This window comes from Lonchura striata, chromosome 4 (genome assembly GCF_046129695.1).
Source record: "Lonchura striata isolate bLonStr1 chromosome 4, bLonStr1.mat, whole genome shotgun sequence".
NCBI lineage: Eukaryota > Metazoa > Chordata > Aves > Passeriformes > Estrildidae > Lonchura > Lonchura striata.
The window spans coordinates 71,426,815-71,449,854 of record NC_134606.1 but is presented as its reverse complement, the minus strand read 5'-3'; the positions used below and the strand labels follow the sequence as shown (position 1 = coordinate 71,449,854).

At 42.1% G+C, this 23,040-nt stretch overlaps 1 protein-coding gene across 1 annotated transcript in view; it reads right to left on the bottom strand.

Moving 5' to 3' along the window:
* Positions 1-2,849: 2,849 nt before the first annotated feature.
* ARSJ (arylsulfatase family member J) overlaps positions 2,850-23,040 on the bottom strand; it is a 33,532-nt gene continuing 13,341 nt past the window's right edge. Inside the window, exon 2 of the mRNA XM_031504670.2 lies at positions 2,850-5,395. Coding sequence (XP_031360530.2) covers positions 3,994-5,395 — 1,402 coding nt within the window. The 3' untranslated portion in view covers positions 2,850-3,993. The remainder of the gene's footprint in view (positions 5,396-23,040) is intronic.

The following is a 23,040-nucleotide window of genomic DNA, read 5'->3' as shown; positions in this document are numbered from 1 at the left end:
TTCATCTGGGAGTGTTATGTACTGAAAACCAACAGGTACTTCTTCCAGTACTGGGTTATAGTGCACATCAATAATCAGCAAAGGAATAGCCCTTTCTTCAGAGATCTCCTTAGCTGAAAAAAGAAATCCTATAAAACATACTACAAGTAATTTTCTTTCCTTCTTTTCTCAGAGATTTCCTGAACCACATTCGGAGTAGAACCTGGGAGATCCAGCACCCCCATTTGCATGAAAGAATACCACTGTGAGGAATTCAGTATCTGACACAGCATGGTGGAGTGACCCCACAGCTTGCCACAAAATGGCAGAGTGATTCATGGTATCTCACAAAATGGCACAGCCACCCACAGCCTGGCACAAAATGTCTGTCTGACCCCACACCAGACTCTTCCCAAGATGCTGGCCTGTCCCCCCACCCAGGATGGTGCCACGCATCCGTGCGGCCCCGCGGCCGAGGGCAGCCGTGCCTGGGGAGCCCCCGGGAGCGGAGCCGAGCCCGGGACACGCCCGAGCTCCGGGGGCTGCCCTGCCGTGGGCTCAGAGGCACTCGGGGTGTGCTGATCCCAGGATGTTACCTACATACCCTTCTCCTTTCTCTTCCTCTTTATTCTTCTACATTCTTCTCCAAATACATTGTACACCGAGAACCTCAGCGTGCCTTTGTGCTCCAAAGTTTGCATGTCTGGCTGAGCTTCACACCCATACAGCCGTCCCCTCTCATCTCCCTGCAGGAAAGGACTGACAGTTCTGCTTTATTCACCATTCCTGGCACTGCCTTCCACTCTTCTTTACCTGTAGCTGTGGAAGAGTGTTTTGTCTCCACATTTATGGCAAACTAAGTAACAACAACACAACCACAATAATAATATTATTGGTAATAAAACTTTAAAAGTCACTGATGATGTTAAAATTATCTTACCATTAGAAGATTGTTTGTGAAGAGCTTTAAAATAAAATTGAGAAAACCTGAAAAAGACAGCATTCTTCTGAAGAACAGGCTGGCTCTCTGAAGGTGTGGGTGTTTCTAAGACCAGATCAGAGTTATATCCAACCTGCCTTTTCCCCATGCCCACACCTTACCTGGAGAAAGCTTGAGACAACCTGAAAAATCATAAGTAAATGGTCCTCGCTGTCTGTCCCCTACCCAGCCTTTCTCCAGGTCTCTTTTCCAGTGTTTACCCATCAAACCTTCCCAGAGAGTGGGCATGTAACATATGTGCAGATGTAAACAAGCTGTGAAATCCTGCTGGGACAGTGTATGAGCTACTGAGAGCTCAGCAAACAGAGTGGGGCTTGAGAGCTACACAGCATCCCCATGAACCAGAGACCACTGCGCTGTTGCAGTGACACAACAAGTGGTGTGTGAGAGCAGACACAGAGCATTCCAGCAAAACACTCAGGAATGCAGCTAAATTGTGGCTATTGTCTACCCCACTCTAAAGCCAACTTTTGCCCTCTATTAGATCAAAGTATCAGATTCACTGGAAATGTACTCCCACCGTGTACTCTACAAACACTTACTCTCGTGGCACATTTATTTAACACACAGAGAACTGATCCACTGTTCTGCCTTGCACTGGTTACTTTCAAGGACTCCCATTCTGCCTGAGAGAGAACAGATATAAATAATTATACAATAAAATGCTGTCAGAGAAAAATGTTCTCTGGCTGCTTTGGTCCAATGAAAGCCAAAGCCACCATAAAACTTTCAGAGAAAAGCGCAATAATTAATTCTATGAGGATAACACTCTATCACCCTGCCTTGCTGCTATTAATCCACAATAAATTAAAATATCTTGGTCTCTCTGTATACAGTTTAACTTATACACCTAATTTTCACCTTTTAAAAATTACCTTGGAAAATTAAATGTATCTCCTCACAGATAAGAATTTTATAGATCACATTTTAGAGTATAATATCTCAGTATGTTATTCTCATTTCTTTTAAGGACATCAATGGCACATTTTTTTTTTAAAGAGTGAGAATTTATAGAACATCCAAGTTCCTGATTACTTACTGGATAACGTGGATATGACGAAAAGCTAGACAGATTTCTAAGGAATTAACTAGTAATCTTAAGGACCACACAGCATAAAAAATAACAGTGACAATATTAAGCACTTATGTAGATGCACACCATTCTTTTATAATTATTATTTACATGCAATTCTCCAAGTCCATTTCTGTGTCGTCCCCAGTATATTCATTACAGAAGTAACTCTAAGAGCTGCCTGACTTGTTTCTGTGATTTGTTAATGGCAGCTTTAGTCTGCTTTACATATTTTAGTATGAAATTTTCTGGGGTTTGGCAGTTATGTACCAGCAGTTAGCTGCCTTTTGAAAAGGTCAGGGGTTGCTGAAGTGCTGATAGTTGTATTTCATTCAGATTTCTGATTTCAGGAATGCTCAATTTTTTAGCCATAATCCATTTATATAAATGTAATTTCTGAGTTAAGTGACACACTGCTGAAAAGCAGGCTTATCTGAAATGTTACCAAAACAAGTTATAGCCATTCAACAAATGAATCATGAATTCTACTTAACATATTTAATCTTGAAGCTTATATGTGTGTGTGCATTTTATCAATTACCACAGATCACCACGAATGTGCAGCCAGTCCGTGCATCCATCATCCATGCAGACACCTTGGAAAAGGGCAAACTTTGAAGAATGTCTCAAATGATGTATGTATTGAGAGAAGAAATTCTGTTTCAGAAGCAAAATGTCATAAAACATCCCTGCACCAAAAATAATAGTAATGAAACAGCTTACTTGAATTTGTTTAAAACAAACTAGGCCAGAATTCCTGTCCTGAATGCAAAAAAAGAGGCAGACCACTTTTATGAATGCCATAAAAATAAACTATTTTAATAGGTACATAAATAAAAGGTTTAAAGTAGAATTTCCCCCCCAAACATCAAGATGGCCTAGCTTCTGTACAGAAACTGAACAATATTCATGGGACTCCTAAATTAAATAAACCCTTTGTTACATTCAAAACCACTGAAGGCAAATACATAATGCAGTGACGCACCTGAATTGTTCTCCTTCCTCATCCTAGCAGTGTATACAGTATTTCCTTGGTTTACAGTACTCTGAGGATATGAATCTGTTAAATAAACTAACTCTGAACGACAGGGTGGAAATAAAATTTTAAAAGTCAACGTTAAAAGAACCCAAACAACCCTGGCACCCACAGGGGTACCTTGCATCAGCCAGGAAATTTTAATGGAAGAGAAATAAGGATTGTGCTGTAAAATAAATTATATATTTTACATATTGTTGTTTAGTTATCCTAAAGTGTTTAAATATTACATTCACTTTGGTGATGTGTTTTTGTTCATGCCTGTAATAAATTACACGAGGTGTGCGCTCGCTGGTCATGTGTTTTACTGCAAATGGGGGGAGCTCAGGACATCTAGGAAATGTTAAAAATATTTCAGATTAGTTAAGATGGACAAAATCTAATTTGAAGCAGCTTTCCTCCTACCATGTCCCCCTCCCCAGCACCTCTACAAAGTTACCTGATAGCTTCAGTTTTTGCTGTGTTGTATCAAAACATGTCATAGGCTGATGACTAACACTGACCACAGAGGTTCTCGTGTTTTGCTTCTCCTTTCTCCCTCTGAGCTATCTGTCAGTTTGAGAACATCTGCCATTAATATCTCCACGCTCTCCAAAGATTCCAGCTAATTAAGGAAGGAACCTCATTTGTCCATCAAAGCTACATTTCCTGAAACAAGATGCTATCATTGTTGTTATCTGGAATGTGTCTGGTGATGGGTGAGGACCACTCATCCTGTGAAGGAGAAAGTCTGTCACATGGTCACTCAGAGTGCTAAGGTATCTTGTGCTGGTCAAATCAGAAACAAAATTAAAAGACGACAATTTTCATTCATAGTGCAGAACTGGCATTTCTAGTCTATTCCATCAGAAGTTCAAGAAGTGGGGCCAGGCTGACTCAAGCCTGGCCAAGGAGCCTGCTTAGAGTTTACCCACCAGCAAGACGTGACCGGCAGTGAAACGACTGCCCCTTTTTCCGATTTGCTTTCTTCTTCTTCTTGATCTTCTTCTGCTTATTCGCACCTTTGCTTTTGTCTGATTTCTTTTTCTTTTCGTCCTCCTTAAACCACGGCCCCCAGACTCCTCCGTTGAGCTTGGGGTTACTGCGAGGGTCCTTGGGCGGGTAGCGGACGGGAACCGCGGTCTTGTTGAACTGCGAGAGCCTCCGCAGCAGCTGCTTCACCACCTCGGGGTGCCTGGCAGACAGGTCCACACGCTCGTAGGGGTCAGCCGTGATGTTGAAGAGCCACACGGTTTTCCCGGCTGACCAGGAGACGCGCTCGTTGTGCCAGCGGTTGGGACCCGCGTTGCTGAAGGCCTGCGGAGGCACCCAGTCGCTGTAGCCCGGGTTTCCCGTCAGCAGTTTCCAGTGATTCACTCTGATGGCAGACTGGATGGCAGTGTTCCAGATCCCATAGCCAGCGGCCCAGGAGCCGTTCTTGGCTTTGGTGTAGATCGGGTCGATGTTGTGCAGGATGTCCACCCGCGGGGAACGCCTGCCCTCGCTGATGGTCTCCCACACGTCGTAGCCGTCCAGCTGGATGTCTTCATCGATCTGCCCCTCCGCCAGCGTGATCAGCGTGGGGAACCAGTCTGTGATGTGCACCAGCTCCTTGCATACAGACCCCTTGTTTTTCAGAAGGGGGCTGTGCACGAACCCGACAGCGCGGATACCTCCTTCCCAATAGGTGCCTTTGCTCCCTCGGAGCGGCCAGTTACTGCCTCCGGCCATTGGCTGCCCACCGTTATCAGAAGAATAAATGATAATGCTGTTCTCATAGTAGCCATACTTCCTCAGAGCGAGGGTCACGTTGTTTATGGCCTCATCCAAGCAGGCCAGCATGGCTGCGTACCGCCGCCTGTTGATGTTGTTTATCGAGCGATAATGTTCAAAATACCTTCCTGGTGCCTGAAGAGGCGAATGGACAGCTTGGTAGGCAATATACAGGAATATGGGTTTCCTGGGGTTATGAGAAGCCAGGATCTGCTGCACTTTCTGCGTGTACATCTGCGTGGAGTAGATGCCGTTGTCGTGGTCCCAGGCGGCGTTGTCGTTCTCGTACAGGTCGTAGCCGCATATCCCGGGGCTGTCGCACTTGAAATGGGTGTAGTAGTCGCCGCTGCCCAGGAGCGAGCCGAAGAAGGAGTCGAACCCCCTCTGTGTGGGCATGCACTCCCTGCGGTAGAACCCCAGGTGCCACTTGCCCACCATGTGCGTGGAGTACCCAACCTCCTTGAGCTTCTGAGGTAGCGTGACGTTATCCAGAGGTAAGCAGTTGGGCTGCGTCGGCCGGATGATGGAGTGCTGCAGTCCTGTGTGGATCTGGTACCTGGAGGTGAGAGGAGAAAGGCATCAGGCTGGTGGAGGAAATGCTCAGGTGTATGGACACCTTAATCCTAACAGAAAATATCCCTATGCATGCCAAAGCCTCCTCTGGAAATATTTCAGGGTGCCTGTGTGCGCTGCTTTCAAAAGCCAGCTTGGTCACACCATCAAATCTGTCCTTGCCTCACTGAGGGATGAAACCTCTCCCTCCATGATCCAAACTACTCCAAATACCCACATATACAGGAGCACAGGTACTTTGAAGCAACCTCCTCTCCTCCACATGTCTCCATTTAACAATGGCTATAGAAAATTATGTGGATAAATACAATTTTTACAGTGCCTCATAATTTGCTAGTGGTGAACGTATCTACAGCATATAAAAATGCTAGGCTTTGAGCGTGTAAGAGCAGTATGTTTAAAGGATGGGATAATAAATTCTGCAGTGCACTACAGGCTATGTGTAAAGAATACATATGGCCTCCTTATGATGAGAAAACGAATCCAGCACAGGCAGCAGTAAGTATCAAAAATGAAGGGCAAATATATTTATACCAGTTTGACACTGAAAAAGAGACTGCAACAGCAGATAGTAGACCAAAGACAACTTCTTCCTGAGTGTAAGAATAGGTTCAATTCTCAGCCATGTCCACCAACACTGTGTATCTCCCCCAAAACCGCTTCTTATTAATTTGTGGTAGCAGGAGCTGGGGTTTCTTGACACATTCTCCTGGTGTTGCCAATGTGATCGGCCTCTTGAGCTGTCTAGAAAATTAAAACCATTAGGCTCTGCCTGTCCATAAATAACTTAAAGCCTGCTTTCATATGAGGGCTTCTTGGCCAAATCTCCGAAGGCGCCATAGCTGTCTTTAATGGCTGGCAATGTGTATGGATTGTGCAACTCCCATTTAATTCTGGAGCTAATTTCCCTGGACCCAGAAGCTCTGGTCTCACTAAGTGCCTGCAGAAGCTCTGGGTGTTGTGCTGCTCTGGACCCAGCGTGCTGCAGTGCTGCTGCTGCGCTCTGCCCCCCCGGCCCCTCTGCACAGCATTGTCTCTGGCACCAGGCTGGGGACCTGGAAACTTGCCACCCAATTGTCCCCAAACTCACAGGCTGGTGCTGACAACGCAGGAGATGTTGCAGGAGAGAGCTAAAACATACCCTGAAAAATATGAGTTTCTGGGATCTGCGCTTCGCTTTTGTAAAAGAAATGTCACACACACACAAGTCTCACATCCTTCCCATGGTTTAGCTGCAATATTCTACTTTTAAAACAGGTAAACTACAACCAGGAAAGCCATGCAGTGCCTCATACTTCAGCTCATTCCATATTTGGGACTCAGGGAGCTATGTCCACAAGGCATTTCATTTCCTTCCCCTTCTCTTTCCTCTGCCTTGTTAAATCCTTTCAGAAAATTCCCATTTTTTGATCCAACTGGAAAAGTCCCTGTCCCCACTTGGCTATTTCAGTCAACAGTTTCTGCTTTCTTCACTCTGACAGCCTCCTTGACCACAAGGTCAGGTCGCTGTCCCAGCTGGGCAGTTCCTCCAAAATAAGCTGATTTTGCTGGAAGTCAGGATTTTCTCTGAAGGGACCTAGCTGGATCCTTCCACCAACCTTCTCCTCTGAAAACTGAGAAGCTGGGCCTGAGGGGAACAGGCCACAGAATCTGTAAAACTCTGCAAACCAATCTTCCTCTTGTAGGCAAATGTCTACACAGAAAGCACGATAGTCACATAACGTTAATTCCCACCAGGCCATTTCCCCAGAGAGGGCTTTTCAACTACAGATCCAAGCATGAAATTCCTACACTGTTGATCTGACAAATATTGAACCAAAAACCAGCAAGAATTAGCCTCAGTCACAGAGGCATTCAGCAGTGCATCTTGTTTCAGCAGTGCCCTCAGGAAGTTATTCAATATGCTGGTAACACTGCACATCTAACATAGATCCATCTATATGCACACATATTCCCTGCTGCTGCCTCTTTGCAGCAGACTTTGGTGTGTTTCCCAGATGTGTGTGTGCCTGTGTGCTATTTTTGGCATGGCTGTACTTTGGAATATACCTATAGGCACACAGACAAAGAGACACATTTTTATACTCATATGTGTAAAAAAAGAAGCCTGCAACCAATACATTTTAAGGCAAAATACTTCAAGTGTAGAAATGCTTCAAAGAAATATCAACCTCTGATTATAAGAAGACTGTTCACTATGACAAAAAAGGTCAAGATTTGTACACTTTCCTGCACCACATACCTTTCTAATTGATCCATTATGTGCCAACATACTTTTTCAGCAAAAGCATTTCATTTTCGAAGGACATGCAGGGCATTCATAGAAAAGCAAAGTAATCTGAGCAAACGACAATGATGATATAGAAGCAAATGGCACTAACAGCAATAGGAAAAGTGTCTCAAAACAAGTGCTTTGAAACTGTTTCTAGACTATGCAAGAGGAAAAAAAACCAGAACCAGGCAAAACATAAAGGGATTAGGAGGTAGATGCTGATTTTGAGGGTGTTTTCTAGCAGATAAAGACGTGAATTCACCAACTACCACAAAATGTCTCTGAGATACATCCTACAGATTTCATAGCTTCCACTTTTTAGAATAAATTGGCTGAATTTAATCCCAAATGCAGAAAGCAAGTTAGGACTGTGAATAGTCTGGAATTTATTATAAGAATTTCTGCACTAATAACCAGTCAAATCTAAGCAGATGCTGACAGGCCACAGAATCTAATTTCATAGTTTTTTAGACTTTGACCTTTGTGGGCATTATTTACATATAGGCCATTGACTGCTAAGAGTCTGTATAAAGAGTAGGGGTTCAAGACTTGGGAATATTTTAGATGCATGTGCTATGCTCTCCTTCTCCCTGCTCCTCCGAGATTCTGGACCATAGGTGTCTCCTTTAGAATACTTGAAATTTGCAATTTGCAGAACAAGGAACTAAGTAAAATCTGTGCAAAATGTTCAGCTAACAAAAAACATATTGAAAAATAATTTCTCCTCACTATACAGGGATAGCTCTGTGAATTTTCTACTCTCGTTTTTGTTTTCCTGGTGTGTTGTTCAGTTGTTCACAGTAAGCTCACTGTGATAAGTGTTGCAGCCAAGGCAGATGCTCGGTGCTGGCTCACTGACACGCTGAGCTGTTTTCTTGTTTGTAGGGGAGACTTTAAAGCAATGGACTCCCTCTGGGAGCATCCCAATGACTTCATTGCCCTTTGCCTCTTGGATGCTCAGAGAAGTGTTTCAGAGGGTTCTTAAAATAAATAAATAAGCAAATAAATCCTTCCTCCTGAGTGTGAGCTCATGACACCCCTTTCCAACACAAGTTCCCTTCCTGTTTTAATTTAGACACGAAGCTCAGGCAGTGGCTTCACACCGTTCGTGCCCCCAGTCTCAAGGAGCAGAGGCCCTTAGGCTGCTGAAGGTGAAGTGCACACTGAGGTGCAGGAGTGTTATGGATGTAAAGCACCACAGGCACGCTGCAGTCAGTGAGACCTGAGCTTCAGCAATGTGCTAACACTGGGAGGCTTCATTTTCCCCATCTGAGGTCCTCAGTAGTGCTGCATTAGTTTCCAGCTCTCACTGGAGAGATCAGTGACAGAATCTTTGCACACTTTTGCTGCTGTTCCCCTGCAGCAGAGAGCAGGGCTGAGGGATTGTGGAGAGAAAGGGATTCTCCTGGCATGCCCCACATTCCCTGCACAGCCTCACACACATGTAGGCCAAACCAGCTTTCCTGAACAAACCTTTCACTGAGGAGTTTTCTATTGAGTGTATTCCCCCTTAATTTCAGGGTGGGTTCTGCACCATGCTGAGGAAGAAGCTGGGATGTTTCTCATTTTGTAATGTGCATGTACAACACTATTGATTTCAAGCTCTCACAATTTTCAAATACTGCATTAATTGTCTTCAAACTGAGATTCTTTTACAGCTCACTGCAGATTAACAAAAAAGCTCAGCTGGAAGTTTCTAATTTCAGGAACTTTTGCTAGCATAGCTTTTGTCAGTAAATGTGGAAAATGTATTTTTATTATGCTTGCATAGCTCAGGATATGTTGAAAAAAAATCTCAATTTTAAAAATAATAAACTCTAGCCTAGGATTTAGAAAAGGATACTTTAAATAAAAACCCCACATTTGACAGCAGTTGTACAGAGAGTGACAGCACTGAGGTCTGCATGCTACATAAATTAAAGGGATCATCATTGATGATTGTGCATTTCCCTGTTAAAAATAATGAAACACAACAAGTAGATACCAGTCAAGAACATCAATTTAGGGGTTACTAAAGAACAGTCTTTGACATCTTACCAAAACTATTTGTATAACACAACAGCTAGAACAGATGAATTACAGGTGAGTAAAAAATAGAAAAATATGTGATTTTGGGTGCTCTCAGTCCTCAGAGGTACAAGTTGCTGGGGGGGGGGGGGTGGGAAGCCAAGATTCCACTTGTTACCAGCAAATCATCAGAGGTAGGACACAATCACCAGTGAAAGAAACCAGATACATCTATGACATTTTTACAGTGGACTGAGGCTTTAGCATGGAGCCCACAACCCTACATGTTTTAAAAAGTTGTTACTTTGGGCAGGGATGCTTACTCTGAATCACCTCAAAGTTGTTTTCATCTCTGTAAGGTGCTTGTGAGGGAAACAGGAGCAGTTCAGGAGCTCTTCCAAGTGCCAAGCTCTCGTGAGAGCCAAAGCATCAGTGGAACCTTGGCACTCCTTAGGGCAGTTTGATATCTGCTCTGGACAAGAGCAGGTTAAGCTAAGTCCCATCTATCTCTCTATCTCTTCAGTGAAATATCTCTATTATTTCAGTGTTTACAGTCTATGGCAACTGCGTGTAATCCCATGGGATACACTTCTAAATACAAGTTTTCATGCAACCTAGTCTGCTCAGTGCCTTTCCCAAGGAGCCCTGAGCCTACACTACATAAACGTGTACATTACAGTTTTCAAAAACAGTAGAAAAATATGATTTTCTATATTGAATCTATAATTCATTATCTATCATTTAACTATTTTTATCTTCTGGCTTATGACTTTGGGATTTTGGGAAAGGTGGGTTATGAGTGGAAACGGACCAGAGAAGAAAATGCAGTATTAAAAATGGGATACAAACTCCAAACCTTCACAGATTTTCACTGTGTCAGCACACACAAATCAAACCTGAAGTCTTCACTCAGACATACACAAGCATTTATTTCATCCTCAGCTCTATTCCTTGAATTTTTATGTGCTTATAAATCAGATTGAAAAAAGGATCTACTTCTAAACAAAGTGTTTACATAAAAAAATCTAACTTACATTATTTACTGTTTTATCACTCCGGCAATGCCATCACATATATGTCATTCGGAAGATTCTGTATCTTGCCCTACTTTCAAGTTTTTCATTGTTGTTTTAAAATCAGTTAAGGCTCTTCCATCAAACTCAGGAAAAGAAAAATAAAGTAGCAATTTCCTTGCAGACTAATAATGTTATCAGTGATGCTACCATGACCCTTCTCCAAGGACTCAGAGGAGCTGGGACATCCTTATTTCACCAAATGCCATTTGGATTTTGATGCATGAACTCAATCTCAGAATAATTTCAAAATTCTGATCTCACACCAGCCCTGCCCTTTGGACATTTAAATAATGTCCTTACACCCTGATATTGTTTATACTGTGAAAGTGATTTTTATCACCTGGCACCTATAATTGCTTGGAAACTGGGGAACCATGCCCCAAAAAGCTGTTCTCCATAGCTCTCTATTCCAACAGTTTTACATCTCTGAGATATGTGCCAGATCCTCTCTCTTTTATCTTCCCAACTCCTGCAGATGCAACTGGCACCCCAGGAGCGAGGCAGAGCTCAGTGAACAGCAGGAAAGCAACTGTTGTCTCCAGAGCTGTGAGCTTTAAAGGAAAGCTATCTGACTGTGGGACCAAGCTAGGAGGGAAAAGGAACAGAAAGTTTCATCTGCATTTCCTCAGGGCTACTCTCCCTGGTTCTAGAAGCTTGAACTTTAAATCACCCTCCAAATTAAGCCTCAATTAGTATTTTCATACACTAATTCCAAATTTTCTACCAAACATTATCCAACTGGCCGCTTATCTGCTACCAACCTTTCCCGTCACTGAGGCAATTTATCTTTTCCGAGGGGAGGACAGCAAGGAGAGGGAGAATGTGGGAGCTGGCAGCAGCTGCAATGCACATGTGTTCATGCAGCTATTGTTTTCTTTGCTCCCAGTTTGCTGCAGCTGTGGAAACAGCATAACGTTTCCAGCTTTATCACTGTAATTCATTTAAGAAAAAGGGGAAAATGTGTGATTGCATAATCGGCGCTTGCGGTTTCATGTCTACATGGGAGTGACATGGAAAGAAAACAATTTGACCAAATGCTTTGCATGCCAACCACAAATGCAGACCTTGCCACCAAATTCTGGGCTCTCGGCAACAACAGATCCCAGCGGATATGACACCTAATCACGGAAAGAAACCTGAAGACTCTGTGATTAGTTAGAGATTAACTTATAGTCCTGCTCTGGTCATTTTTGCAGGAGAAAAAACAGAAGAAAAGGAGATAAATAAAGTCTAAAAATTGTGTGCAGAAGAATCCTCCCCTTGGGTACTCCCAAAGCAAGGCTGGAGCAGGACCAGCACGCCAGGACAGAGACACAGCACATACCAGTTTGTAAAGGAGAGGTGCCTTCATTCCAGCCCCTGTTCTCTGCTGTGCTGGGGAGAACAGCACCCCAGAGGATCCTAATATCCCAGAATAGTCACTGTTACAGACAGGGCAAGCTTCAAGGTGTCTCATATTCTGTATAAAAGAATACTTTAATTGCTAATAACACAGGAGTTTTTACATGACCAAAAATAAAAACCTGCCATGCACATGTGTGAAATATTTTCCACCTAAATCTGTGACAGTTTAGGCAAGTTGGTTCATCTTTGTATAGGAAGAATTTATCCAATGACTGCACCTAAGGGACGTCAGAGATATTCATTGTATGGGCTGCATTTCATAAGAAGACATCTCTCATAAAAATGACATTGTTGATGGCAGCCCTTAAGGTAGCAGCCAAACAGTTATTGTCTTACATTAGTCTCTTAATTACTCATTTTGAGCATTTAGTACCATTTCTAAATTAAACTATCCTTATCTATTATTCGTACAACCAACACTTAGAGCGTTTATCAACTTAAATGCTATAAAATGACCTTGAATTGACAGCAAGGATGACTGAGGGCAAAAAGACAAAATGTAAAATACAGGTTAACAACTACCACATCACAAGCTTATATGGTATCATTTGAGAGAGGTAATTGCTTTATGATTAAAGAACATTATGACATTGAAAAAGAAATAGGACTATGTGGCACTTTAGAGACATCTCAAGCGTTTTAGACACCTTCACAACATCTGAGCTTTGTGACAGCTGTAATTTTTTATTAACCACTGAACAACTACATAAACACACCATTTCTGAGAGTAACATTGGAGAACATCATAATTCCACTGCTTTAGTGAGCATAAGTGCACCACAGGCCATTAAGTTTCATTTGAATCCTTGGATAAATATTACAGATAGCAATTTAACATTGGAGAAAAATTATTATTGTGAGAGTATGATGATCAAGTGGTAACAGCCACAAGCTCTCTTTAGTATTTACAATATTCACATTATTCTGCTTTGTGAGATGTCTCAAGCTCAACTGTCTGCAAGATTCTACTACAGGATAGAGAATTTGGAGAGATTCTAGAGAATTCTGAGAATTCTAGAGATTCTGCCCCCCTTAATCAATAGGTACCTATTTAAATAAAAGTATAATTCCATCAATTTCAATTGAATAGGCTTCTAGGCAAATTTTTGCTCGAGTCATCAAAGTATCAAAATCAGTCTATTAATTAATGCACCAAACTCCTTTTTTTTATGTGGAGGCTCATTTGAAATGCTGATTAATAAAGAAACATTCTTGGATGATTATTTCTGTTTCATCTCAACTTTGTTATTCTATTTGTTCTACTTAATGCATTCTATCACACAACATCATTGTAAAACATGCACACAGGCATCAAAAGGAAATTGTTATCTTCTCCTTCATCCCTGGTGTATAGCACAGCAGTCTGAGACAGCAGGATTCCTGCTGTAGCTCTTTGGAGTTTAATCATGCATTTCAGCCAGCACATTGGATGCTGCTGCACATGAAATGAGGAGGTGCTGCTCAGAACCGAGTGTGTCACTCAGTGCAACAAGGTTAAGTTTGTTTTACAGAGGCTGCGGTGCCCACCCAGACCCCTCATTTAGGGTCTCGTTCTTGGCAGCGAGAGAGCGATGCCCTCTGCTGCTGTCCCTGCAGCCATCCTGGGACAATTGCTCCATGCCACTCCAGAGTACTTTGCCCAGAAAAGCTACAGCCCTGATAATATGAAGAACAGCTTTATCTGGAGAGAAAAAAAAACAAAGCAACAAACTCTAATTTGACTTTTCAACAATATTGCTGGTTTTCTGGGCTGACACTGGCAACAGCAGTGGCACTCAATCATTAGTGAAAGGAATAACTTTGCCTTGAAGGGGAGGGAGGGCTGGCAGCCAAGAGATGCTGTCTTCTGGGTTCTGCATAGTTCTCAGCCTGAACAACACCACCGACCTCCAGTCCTTCTGTCCTTCTGACACTCTGATATCAGTTTCTGAGTCTATTGTGTTGCTCATCCTTTGAGCAGGCATGGAACTATGCCTGTTGCACAACACAGCTAAAGCTCACAATGGGCCTCTTAGTCCTGATAAAAGAGATGGCAGGATGCAAATGAGTCTCACCCTGATGCTAAACCACTTAGTAACTAGATTTGTTAAAATACAGTGCTAACAAGCACCTGCTTATTTACAGTGATTGCCAGCAGTCATGTATGAGCTCTGTCACATATTGCTGCTGCTGGATTTTCTTTCTATTTCCTGACTCACCTGAGAAATACAGTATTAAAATCCCTTTTTAAGAACTCACCACAATATTCACGTTCCGTTTTGATCACGACAAAGGCATGGTGTGTGGGTCCCAAAGAAATAATGGATGAAGATAATGAGGTATTGCATTAACCTGGGGCCCACACAACAGGTTCCTGACTGACACCATGGGGAAATGGAACATCTTTGTTTACTCACAGGGGAGATTCCACATGGAAAGGAACTGCTTTCCCTGCCAGTGTCTGAGTGGATGTAGGTGTGCTGTTGTAGCACAGAGAGAAGAGTGGGGAGCGGTGTTACAGGGCTGTCAGTCAGTTCTGTGACAATTTTTAACTACCACATCAGAGATACCACACACTATATAGCACAGCATTAAAAAGGGAACTAAAATGTCTGTATTCAAAGCACCACATGTTGGAACTCAAAAGGAACAAAAGCAACTTCAGCAGGTGCGTGACCAGCTCACTGTGACCCACAGTTGGAAAGACCTTCAGGATTGAGTCCAACCAGTGACCTGACAATGCCAATTCCACTGCTAAACCATGTCCCTAAGTGCCACACCTCTATATCTTTTAAATCCCTCAGCTAAGGTGACTTCAGCTTCAGGTGGTTCCAGAACTTGGCAGTCCTTTGGGTGAAGACATTTTCCTACTATCCAGCCTAAGCTTTCCTCTGGCACAACCTGAGGCCTCTCCCTCTTGTCTGTCATTAACGGTACCCGATGAAGCTCTGTGGTACCTCACAGGGATTCCTATGCTCCTCTACCAATGGATTTGAGTTACTACCTTTGCTCCCTGCCCAAATTAGGCAAGAGCTAGGAGAAATATAAGGCTTCTCAGTGGAGCAGGAATGTGATGGAAATGGAGAATTCTCAGTGTCCCATTTGATGGCTGCAAGATGCCACGGCACGGACACTGCAAAGCCCCCTCACACCACCCTGCTGCATCTCTCCCCCTCCCTCAGCCTCCCCCACCAGAGAAAGGAACAAACTGGAGTTAATGCGGGACAGAGGTTAACAGCACATCTGTTTCTAGGCCACTGTGCAATGAATAATGAAGAGATTTGGAAAAATGCTTCTTATTTCCCTCCTAAATCCGGCTTAGCAAAACAAGCAGTGCTCTCTTGGATGTCAGTGCCACACTCCCTAATCCCTCTGAACTCTCATTCACACTGCTCCTCGCTCACATCTTGCTTTGCTGCTGTCCAAAGGCCTAACAGGAACTGGGGCTGTGGTGCAACATCCCTGGAAATAAAATGGAGCATAAAATAGAGGGCAGAATGGAAACAGGTGTCTTATTGCTGTTGGTCCCACAAAAATCTAGAAACAGTCTCTTACATGTCTAGCAATTATGTATAAAAGCAGACAAAGCATACATAAAGTACTTTCTGTTAGCTGCTAATGTATTAATGAAGCTGTGCTTTATTTAAGATGCTAGTAGCTGATTTTTAGCCCAGACAAAATATGACACAAAAATGACTCATGTAACAGCGAGCCAGGTAAGAGTAAGTGAGGTCCAAATGGGACACAGACAAAGTTTTGGAAGTGTGCATTCAACATATCCAGCAACTCCTAATATGCTGATGGAACCTATGCAGATACACCATCAGCACCATATGCTGCCTTCTGTGGGGCTTTCTCCCTGTCTGAAAACATTTATTTAAGTAGAGTGATATTAGCATCACATACCCTGTGACAGGGGATTTAAGGGCAAACACCTTCCAGAAAATGAGGATCACTCATCAAAAAAATAAAAAAGAAAATATATAAGTAGTAATTCTTTGAGAAATATCAGTTTTTCAGGAGAAAGGGAAACACATTCAGCATTTATCAGTGTGGGATTCACTAAATAGCTATGGAACTCTGACTTGTGAAGGCACTTTTGTATGGATAGAGCTTCTACACCTGCTTAAATTCCTTGGTGACAGAAGAGCTTTCTTGAACGGATGGATCTAAACAACTGGCTGCTCTTGAACTCATGCTTAAGTGCACTTCCAAAGGAATTTCACAAACTAGTCTATATTTTACAGCTAAAGACACAAATAGGGATTCTCAAAAAGGTCCCTAAATCTCCATGAAATCAACAGAAGTTACAGGAACTAACAAAAGACCACTGATTCCCAATCTGCATTATTAAGCTTCCTTTAAAAAAATATCTGGTCAGATTGAAAAGGACATGCTCTGTTTTCTCAGAGATGCATTATCTGAAATTATCACCATTCCAGAAAAGCAGCTCCTACACATTTGTCTCAAATCCCAGGGTTTCCAGTGGGAAATTTAGTTGGAAAAATATGACAGGAAGATCATAACCCATCCATTCTTCTGAAGCACAGTTAACTCTGTGGAAAGTTACTCGAACTTGTGGCTTCCAAATCACTTACATCCTGTCCAGGTTGTGAAATTATGTGTTTCAGTGGTTAATAACCCTGGTAATAACATCAAAATTTACAAAATGGTGTAATGCTGAACAAAGCTTCATCATTTAGAATCTGTTCTTGTTATTTTCAGCATTCTTCTCTAGGTGGAAATAGAGATTTGGAAACTGTGGGGATTGCAAAGGGAAAAGAGGGAAGGAGAAGAGGGAAGAGTCAGGCATGCTTTGCATCTGTCTTGAGTGAAAAAGGTAAGTATTTCTTTCCTCTTCAGGAGCCAGGAAGGTTAAAGGAGGAGCAAACCAGCCCCACAGCAATTCACTGACATTGTGTACAGCATCTGTGCTAAGACTGTACCACAACACAGAGAGGTGACGAGTGGTGACACCACCACAGAGCAGCAGCTGTGTTCAGGGGATGGGAACATGTCAGGAACATTGCTGGAACCACAGCATCTGCTCGGCTCTGTCTGCAGGAGACTTTGCTGCTCCCTAAACAAATCTGTGGGGTGTAGCTCCAATGGGTCACACAGGAGCCAGGAGCCAGAGAAAACTGTGAACTGCAGGGAGCCTGTTAGCTCACTCAGTGACAACATTCTTATCTCTACTGTCCCATCAGTGACAGCAATTAGTACAGCATTAATAACTTGTCCCACCAAACAGATAAATCAACACTCCTGGTACAGCTGTACAAAGTCAGTATATATGTGTATATATCGTCAGAGCATTGGGCTTGTCCAGGATCACCTCACCAGATTTCTCACAGGAGTGGGTGCACACTATAAAACACATTTTCAACTTGTTCTACAAATGTGCCCCTGCAACTTAACCACACTGCTTTGGTTTTTCATGAACTCTCCCAGTTGGCTTATTCAATATTCAGCACTTAATGTATTTTGAATTCTGGCAATCTGGCTGCATGACTGTAAAATTCCTCAACAGTCCATTTCATGCCCAGCTTTTCACGAGCAGTGCTCGACAAACTGCAGGACCAACTTCTTTGCTATTATTTGTCTTAAAGTCAAGCATTTGCTTCTCAAACCCAGGCTTAAGCCTGTGTGTTCAAAAGCAAAATGCAGGGGAGGTGACTAAAGAGTCAGAAGCAGCAGAATAGGAGAGCAGCACAAGATCTGTAAAGCCTCTGCCTGCATTCTTTGGGAGCCAAGAGTCTGGGATAAATATGCATTCTGGCTCTGACTTGAAGTTTCTCCCATATAATCTACTCCTATAATCTCATTTACATAATCTACTTCCTCAAAATGGAAGCAGGGCTGATGGGCACCTGGGGAAGCTGCAGCAGTGTCTCCTGGTAAGGACGGTGAGTGCTACATCACACTACACAGAAATAGGGTAAAAGAAAGATGGGAAAGATGAAAAACCACATCAGAATCAAGAGTGGAACTTAGTGATTCCAACAGGGCTTCCTCTAACTAGTAAAATAACCCAAAAGTTTAAATTAAGCCTTTCATTATTTTTTTTATATTTTCCTTTAGAACTTTCAGGCATAGTATTTTAGACATAGAGCCAATATAAGATCAGTATTTTAAAACCAAATAGACACTTAGCTAAAAATCCAGACAAATTCAAAAATCTGAATTACAATAGGCAACAACAGTGTAAAGGACACCATGAGCCAGCTAACAGGCAACAAAATTTCCTCTCAGGTTTTTATTGTCTGGAAGTTCAGATATTTTTTTCTGCTTAGGGGGGTTGTGGTGGTTTGGGGTGATTTTCTTTGAAATGTCATTAGAATTTTAACTATCCAGTATATTTTCTGATGTCACTCTCCTCCTTCCCCTTTTCCCTTACCATTACATTATTATACCAGAAAAAAACAACAAAGAAAATCTTGTGGCAGACTGGTTTTCTGCAGTTGGTCACAGTGAGCATAGCTTGGACATGATGCATCCACCTAGGAACAAGAGAATAGCAAAGAACTGAATTATTGCATTTGAAACGGCAGACATCCTGGGACAGCTGTAGAAAAGCCATGGCTGGACACACTTTCTCTGCAAATATGTAAGTTCACTTCAGTTGTGGGATGGGAGAGGAAGTTTTCTGCTGGCTCTTCATTTTTTCGGTATGTTATATAAGCTCCCTTTCCTCTTTACTTTTATAACAGCACATAAATATTTTATGAACTGTGGGCCTTTGAACTGTGTTGCTCTGACCCATTGACTGATTCTCATTTGCCTCTCTGAAATTGCATCTCAAGTGCTTTGAGAAATGCATCATCCTGGGCTGTCATATAAAACCCAACATAAACCCCACAACAGTAATTCTGTTTGTTGCCAATGCTACAAGTCAACTGCAAGGACAATAAATTTCCACTTAATGTTAACAGCAAGGTTGCAGGAGACATTTGCATTCTGATATATTGAAGGGATAAAGTGCAAACAGCTTTTAATTCATTCTTTATATGCTTTTAGTTGCCATGCCAAAAAAAGAAAAAAAAAAAAAAAAGAAAAAAGGGAAGAACAGCTCCGCTTTTGGTGTGGAGTAATGTAAATCCTGATTTTCACCAACAAAATGATGGTTAGGTATGTCTATGGATCTTACTATACATCTGGAATTACCTGTAGGTGCCAGTGATACCCAGGTTGTTCCAAGGCAATCTCAGGCTAACATCTAGTGTTTCACGAAGTGCACAAGACTTCCTAGTATTATGGAAAAATAAATATCTAATGTAAGGCATTTAAAATGGCCCATGGAGCTATCCCAGTCCACCACTGGTAAATAGTTCTGCATGTGCTCCCTTCTTCCCATCTTCATTCTCATTCCTATGGGATGAAGGATGAAACCCCCTGCTTGAAAATACAACCAATATCAGTTCTAGGATCTAAGCTGGAAGGCTTGGTTTGACAAGGAAATATACCACCTTTTCTTCTGAGATGACCTGTGTTCCCTGTACAGGGTCTGAAATTGCTGTTCCAGCTCAGTTGGACTCAAAATTAAGATGTTAGCTACATCATGATTTAGAGCATTTGCTTGGGAACAAACCTCATTTTGATTTCATTTGCTCCGGAAAAATCTCTCATCATTTTCCTTCTGAGCCTATAAATATCCTTTGCATCAGCCACATTTAAGGATTTTATGTGCTGGAATAAAAGCCTTCTGGGTCACTGGGGCTCCTTACTGGGGCCATGGAATCACAGAGTGATGTGGCTTGGAGGGGCCTTAAAGCTTATCCAGTTCCAAGCCCTCTGCAGTGGGCAGAAAACCTTCCAGTAGAGCAGGTTGCTCCAAGACCATCCAAGTCCCACTATCATCTTTATTATAGGTAACAATATAGCTCATACAGCTGCAGATACTCTGCTGGTAAGAAACAAAATAATAGAAAGCTTTTTATGTTGCCCATCCATTTGTTTTTCTTTTGCTTTTCTAACTGAAAACAACCATTTTTCTTTATTCCTGCCTTCCCTAGGGATGAAAAAAGAGAAGAAAATACTCATTCTCTCCTTGAATCTGCAATTTCCAAGGTGTGTTACTGAGACAAGAAAATGCAACAAAACAACAATCTGACAAAGGTTAAAATTTTCAAGTGCCTGACTACTATGCAGCTCTTGATCAGCCTGTAGATGGAAGAGATAGATTTGAATTAAGCAGCTAAACAAATGGAATCACACAAAGCACACTCTGCCTTGTAATAAACCCCCAAAATGCACACACATTATTTCATACTCTCAGCAGACAGAATGATTTCTCCCACTCACTCCCTCAGGAATGTGCTTTAAAAACTCCATTTTCTCATAACTCCTACGTCAAAATTCTTCCCCAATTATGACCAGGGTTTCAGCTGCGTTTTAAAAGGCATTTGATGGCCTTTCTCTACTTACAGGTACTTTCTTTTCTTGCAGAGAAGTGACAAAAATTAAACACTATGCCTGCACATTGAAGTTTTCGATCCTAAACAAGCTAGCAGCTGAAGCAGCAAAAAAAAGCACTAAGACCCAAGAAGTGGCAGTGTCCATGGCTCAGGGACCTCCTCCGTGTTCGTGGTGACAATCACAGGTTATAGAATCACCTTTTCCTCCCCAGAAAAAGTTTTGCCAGCGGCTGATGCTCAGGTTGACCTCTTGCTTTCCTGGCATTATCATCCACCCACCCCATGACATGGTTCCTTTCTTCCCTCATTTCCTTAGATAATGGATTGATGAGGTGTGAATTCAGAACAAGTGCTCACAGCAAAGCACACAGCCTGGGCACGCCTGGCTTTTTCTGTACTAACACCCGAGTGCCATAAATAGGTTAAATCCTCTCTGTCAGTGAAGGGAAGCAATCTGTTCTCTCCCTGTCATGTTCCTGGCATGCCCATCTCCAGTTGGACCACACAGACACAATCCCAACAGGGGACAGAAAAAGGGAAGGAACACACAGTTCAGCTGCATTTAGAATTTCATGTGTTGCTGTGGGTACATTTCTGTTTTGCATGTATTTCCTGTATTCAAGCACCTACTCCTTACCTAAGTGGACTGTCTGGGTTTATTTCGATTTATTTAACTAAGCAAGTTATTTAAGGAAATCCACACTTTTATTTCTATGAGGTATATCAAATTATAGCTTCAAGGGAATGACATTTTGCGTTTAATGAATTATTTCTGGTTTAACCATTGCAAAACTGGGTGCATTAAATAAAATCTTGTGAATATAAGCTTCCCTGGCTCCTAAATTCAGGTACACGCAGATGACAAACTGAAGATGTATCAATGTAAAAATACACTAATAGAAAATCATAGAATTGGAATAATGGAATCACAGAATGGTTTAGGTTGGAAGGGACCTTAAAAATCAGCTGGTTCCAATGCCCCTGGTATGGCAGGGCCACCACAGTCAGGGACACTGAACATGCTACATTCCTAGTCCCTGATGCTAAAGGAGCATCACTGGCTTGACAGGATAGAAAGGCAGAGGAGAACATGGAGCACATCTTCCCACACAGGTTACATACAATCACCCAGCACAGGGTGGAAGATGAAGTACACTCACTGGCTGTCTTTGGCAAAAAGAATAAAATTTTAATAAAACCCTAAAATTACATTCTCTGAACCACAAGAACACTGAAACAAGTCTTTATTTATGCTGAGTTTTATGGGGAGACAAACTGACTGCAATTAAAGCATTGCTGTGAAAGCCCAAGTTGCTGAAACATTTCTTTAAAAAATGTTTATGCAAGAAAATACCTTCAGTTTGGATCAGGATACTATAGACAGACCAAATCTCTCTATAGTACCCTGATCTCTATGGCATCAGCAGCTGATAAGCCTCAAGCAGACGGCGGAGAGGAAATATTTTAATTCCATTCCTGCCTGGCCAGTGTTGCACCAGCACCAACTGTTTCAGACACTTCTGCAGAACAGCAATATTTGCAAGTGCTTCTTCAGAAATGGGCAGGATTTAATTCCAAGTACGCGGGACTGTTTTGACACAATTTATCAACTGCTCCCAAACAGATCAGGCTGGAAGCACACTTGTTCCATTTGCTAAATTCAAAATTTCCCTTGTGCAAGCCAAGGGAATTAGGCTAGACAAGGGTGGGGGTTTTCTTTGTACACTTTTGCTGTGTTTTTGCAAAGCCAAATACCCTGGCCATGCACACTGGTTGCCAGAAGACTGGGTTCAAGTGAGACAGCACATTTACTTTCCATAGAAGAAGAATGGCTGAGCAACCAGACCTTGCCCTCTCCAGTAATGCAAACTTATAAAAAGAAACTGGCAATTTCTACATACACACACACACACACACACACACACACACACATATATATATATATATATATATATACATACAACATATATCTTTCATGTTTTCCTCTGGCAAGGAATTCTTTTTCCTTCCTTCTTCATCATAATCCATGGATTTTGGAAAGGAAGAAACTCTTATGCACAAATAAGAGCACGCCTGGTTTACTCCCAAGACCAAAATCCAATTCACTGATAATGAGTGACGATTCCATTTTGTTGGACATGAGTCAAAAGCAAATAAAGGTCATAATGCTAATAAAAATCAGTATTAGCTATAGCAGAAGAAACACCTGGAGCATGCCTAATTGGTCATCTCCAATCTTTAAAACCTAATGAAGGCCCAGCAGTAATTTTCTAGAAAATGTCCTTGCTGTTAAACACCATTTATCTACCCCAAAAGCTTCAAATGGTCTTTTAAGAAAATGTCTTTATATGTCAATGCCCATTAAATCATGAAATTGGTCTTTACTCAACAGAGAAGTAGGAATTTTAAAGAGCACAAATGTATTTGTATTTTTGAATACCAGAGATGCAGCTGCCTATTAGTTTTCTGGCCCTGC